Source organism: Anarrhichthys ocellatus, unplaced genomic scaffold (assembly GCF_004355925.1).
Source record: "Anarrhichthys ocellatus isolate YVR2014 unplaced genomic scaffold, GSC_Weel_1.0 scaffold4, whole genome shotgun sequence".
NCBI classification, from domain to species: Eukaryota; Metazoa; Chordata; class Actinopteri; order Perciformes; family Anarhichadidae; genus Anarrhichthys; species Anarrhichthys ocellatus.
In genome coordinates, this window is record NW_022280034.1 from 2,684,788 (window position 1) to 2,688,996 (window position 4,209).

At 45.6% G+C, this 4,209-nt stretch overlaps 1 protein-coding gene across 4 annotated transcripts in view; it reads right to left on the minus strand.

Moving 5' to 3' along the window:
* The window catches only part of etv4 (ETS variant transcription factor 4), a 34,600-nt gene that overhangs the window by 21,035 nt on the left and 9,356 nt on the right, over positions 1-4,209 (minus strand). For all 4 annotated transcript variants that reach the window (XM_031844263.1, XM_031844262.1, XM_031844264.1 and 1 more), the window contains one exon: positions 2,452-2,505. In XM_031844263.1, coding sequence (XP_031700123.1) covers positions 2,452-2,505 — 54 coding nt within the window. The remainder of the gene's footprint in view (positions 1-2,451; positions 2,506-4,209) is intronic.

Consider the following 4,209-nt stretch of genomic DNA (forward strand, 5'->3'; position numbering starts at 1 on the left):
GGGGGGGGGGGGTCGTCCAGATTTTTAAATTTGACTTAGTTTGTACAGACACAGGAAGGGAGGGAGGGGTTTGGAGTATCCACTTGGAGAGGAGGGGGTGTCAGGGGGGGTCTGTAGTACTGTAGGGCTTTTTTATGAATGAAGACTGAAGGAGAGAGCAGCAGAGGAGCGAGAGAGAGGGAGAGGGAGAGAGAGAGAGGGAGAGGCACACTTCCTCTTACGCACACAGGGAAGAAAATTTATGAATGGGTCACATCTCTCGAGCTGCTCCAAGTGTAAACAACATACTTGGGACAAAGAGGAACGAGCTCTCGGAGCAGGCAGCGCCTCAGCAAACGCTCCAAAACGTCGGCCTTTTGGACGGTTTTAAAGCAGCGAACGTGTTCAAACAATTTTTACTGAAGTATCTTCACCATGAATTTGACTGACACCTCCATGGTTTTCTCCCCCGCAGGCAAAGTGAACAGACAAAGGAATCACTCCGACAGCCCAGCGCCAGGGCGAGGGTAGTAACCCCCCCCCGAAGGTGTTGTCAACGCCAAAAAATGAAACATTAATCCTCATCTCCTCTTGATGAGCGGCAGATAACAAAATTTAAGAAATAACATCCTCCTTCTTTTAAGGCTGTGGTGCGAGGCCAAATCACGTTTAGTTCAATAGGAAAACTGTGGTGCACTGTTATCACCAATGGCTCAATTACCTTTAAAACAAAACACACACACACACACACACGCACACACAGGCAGGTCAGCAAGTACACAAAAGTTGCATGTTTGCATAACCTTCCCTCAGTGGCAGCCTGCAGACAGAGCACGCTTGTTAGCTGTGAACCGAGGGGAGAATGGACCAGATGAGATAGATTTACCAGATGTGCAGGTATTGCACAATCCCTCCTTTGCCCCCCCCTTCTCTTCCCCAATATAGCATTCCTACATGTCGCAGTGTTTTTGCTTCTCTTCTTCTGCTGTTTCTCTGGCTCCCTCTCTCCGTCTAAACACCACACCCATGCAGGTAACAACCTGACTCGGTAAACAACAATGTTTCATTTTTTCAATGCAAGCGTCAATTAAATTCCGGTCAGCTGGGATTAGGGCTTTGCTTTATGCTCTTTCTTTTATGTGCTCGAGTTTTCAAAACAGGTGAGTCACTTGTTTTTAGAAGTACACCAGACTCTGAGAATGTAGCTCAGTATGAGGAAAGATATGAGCCTTTCTTGCAGTTTTAATAAACCACATGCACAATCTAGAACAAACACAAAGATGAATATATTTATAGTCGCTTGTCAGCTTGGATTTTCCCTAAACGAAAGCTGAATGGAGATACTACAAAGTTGACTCTGCGGCTATTGACTGTGACCAGCAGGGACACTGTCTGTCAACGCGGGAGTGTCTCTGCAGCGTATAAGTGAGCTGCCCGTCAAACCGGAGCCCCCGTGACCCTGCAAATCATACCCTGGTCAACCGTTAGCAGAGGCCTGACAGCTGATTGGCTGACAGGTCACGGGGGGTTAAGTAGACACGACCCCTTCGTGCCCTCGGGGTTCATCTGCACTTCCTGCCCCGCATTGTTGGGCCAACAGACAGCGACAATGTCGCACAGGGCATGTGTCACGGAGGGGGCCGAGCACTTGTGACCCGGAGCTGGTTAAATCCCGCGATGTTTACACACAAGAAGAGACGAGAGGAAGTGCCTTTGACTGGGACTGAAAGCTGTCAGTTTCACTTTGGGGATGAGATTATTCTTGACGTTTTTTTTCTTTTTAAACCATTTCAGTGTCATTGCGAGAGATGGGGCCGCCTGCAGTGCGTTGAACGGAACAGAAAAACACTGTTTGCAGAGCGACACGTATTCCCACCCTGATCCTGAACCGCCATTGTTAAGACACACAACAAGAAAGGGAAACTCATTCAAATAGCCGGCTCAGTTGTGCAGCCAAGGAATTTGCTTTTCCATTTTACACCTTCCGATGCGCACAAAGGGCCATCTTTGTACCTGGGCCCTGATTCATTTATTTTTTTTACTGGTTTCCTGTGCCGTACCCATTCAGCTTTTCAAAGTCATGCAAATGGGCGACGGCAGCACGTAACGCCGGCACCCAAATTCACCCCACGGTGGCCGGCTCATTAGGCCTTCTGTTTCTGCATAGCTTTGTCTGCCAAAGAGATTACCGTAACATCAGCGAGTTACAGTATCCCCGCCTAAGCCTCTGGCGGTTTCACAGCCCAAATTTGACATGCATACTTCAGCTGCAACTACACAAGCAGGCCGACTGGACGAATCTAAAAGATGATGTGAGACAGTCTCGCCCATGTGCATGTTACGCATGTTGCACGGATCGATGCCTGATTGAATAAACAATAATAAATAAATAAAAAAGATCTGTCTCTGCAATATATCGTCAGAAAATCAGATTTGGGGCATTTAGAGGACACAGAAATTGAAAGTACTCACAGTTCTCAGAATGGAAATCAGGAACAAACTGCTCATCGCTGTCAGGAACCTGAGCTGAAATTACACAGGAAAGAAAGAGCAACCAAAAATGTAACATTAATATTTTTAGTATTGTACTTCTTCATCACTCCTTTCCTCCGTCATTCGGTCTTATTTCTTCCTCGTGAAATCTGAGCCAGAGTCTGGCTGGGCTTCATTCAGGCAGGGTTTTTGCAGCATGTCAGTACTTTGCTCATCACATGGATCGATACGCAAGAACATGGAACTCCTGAATGGCATGATGTTAACCTGCCAGCCTGGTTTCCTTTGAGTTACGATCATGGCCTTTAAAGTGCTCAATATGTGATGAACAAACACAAATAAAACCATGAAATTGTGAAATAATCCAATATTCTTAAATCTCATTTAAAAAAAAAGGGTATTTCATAATCCCATTTTGCCCAATGACCATTTTATTAACACCCCCCCCCCCCCCCCCAACTCCACTAATACATCCTGTTCAAGACAACAACCCAAACTAGTCAGAGATCGTTTTCACAACCAGCTGATGACCAGTTTCTTTCCATTTCCATTGTGGAAATCCAGACAGACTAAACAGGCTGTTCCGGCTCAACGAGCGAGGAAATCTGTCAAGCGGTGCAACGAACCAGCTATTTAGATTCACCTTGTCCCAAAGTGTTGGGGACTCTGCCTGACAATCTGGAGGTGGTCTGGATTTCATCTGCTGCTTAGATGAGGCTTCGCTCCGAATGGGAAACAAGGACTAAAATCCAGAAGAAGTCAAGGTTGAAGCTCATACAGCTACACTCATATTTAATTACTCCGTATTGTTTGCGGCGCTGAGACAATTTACAGCCAGCTCACAATGATTTGTAAAAATAGAAAAGTCAATACAGTAATGTGTTATGTGCGATATCTCCATCTGATCTATAATCACTTGCAGTGGTGTACAATTTCAGTTTGAATGAGAGACTCTCTGATGATGAATCTCATTGAGGATCTAATTATTTAAATGCCAATCCCAGGTGCAGCAGAGCTAGACAGACACTATTGTACCGCTTCTCTTCTTAGGAATCCAAACCCATTCACAATTGTCCCTTTGGAGCTTTAGTCACACAAACAGCTCAAATCATTTGACTGCCAACACCCTGGTAGGGGTGAGCAGGTCAAATTCACCCACTTAACCATGAGCGTGATGGCATTTTCTGTTCTCCTAACGCCGCATTAATGATCTCACCCAAAGAACGAGGAGCAGGACCAGGGCTAGCGACCTTTGTTTAAATCTGGCAACGCTCCAGCGCCCCGAGTTTTTTTTTAAGTGTTTCCATTGCTCCTCACACTTACGTCACGGTACGAGCTAACTGCTAGGGAAAATTTGATGGCTATCATTAAATATCATGAACTCAATCAGGGGAGTAATGGTCTACAAAACAAAGTGGTACCATGTTGCAGGTACTTCAGCGCCACTCGCTCACTAGAAATGAGACAAAGAGCCATAAATAATAGAATTTCCTTGTGGATCTATCTCTTTTTCTCATCTTAAAAGTAGACAATTGCAGGATCCACCATGACTCTGCACCGAGGGGTGTGAATATAATCTCACTCAAGAGCCTAAATCTGACCCAGCGTTCAACCTCAACAGCCTCTTCTCTCTCACTTCACCCGCCATTATGGTTTCCAGACAATGACTCACAACAGAGAAACCAAAACTCAAAAGAGAGAGAGAGAGAGAGAGAGAGAGCGAGAGAGAGAGAGAGA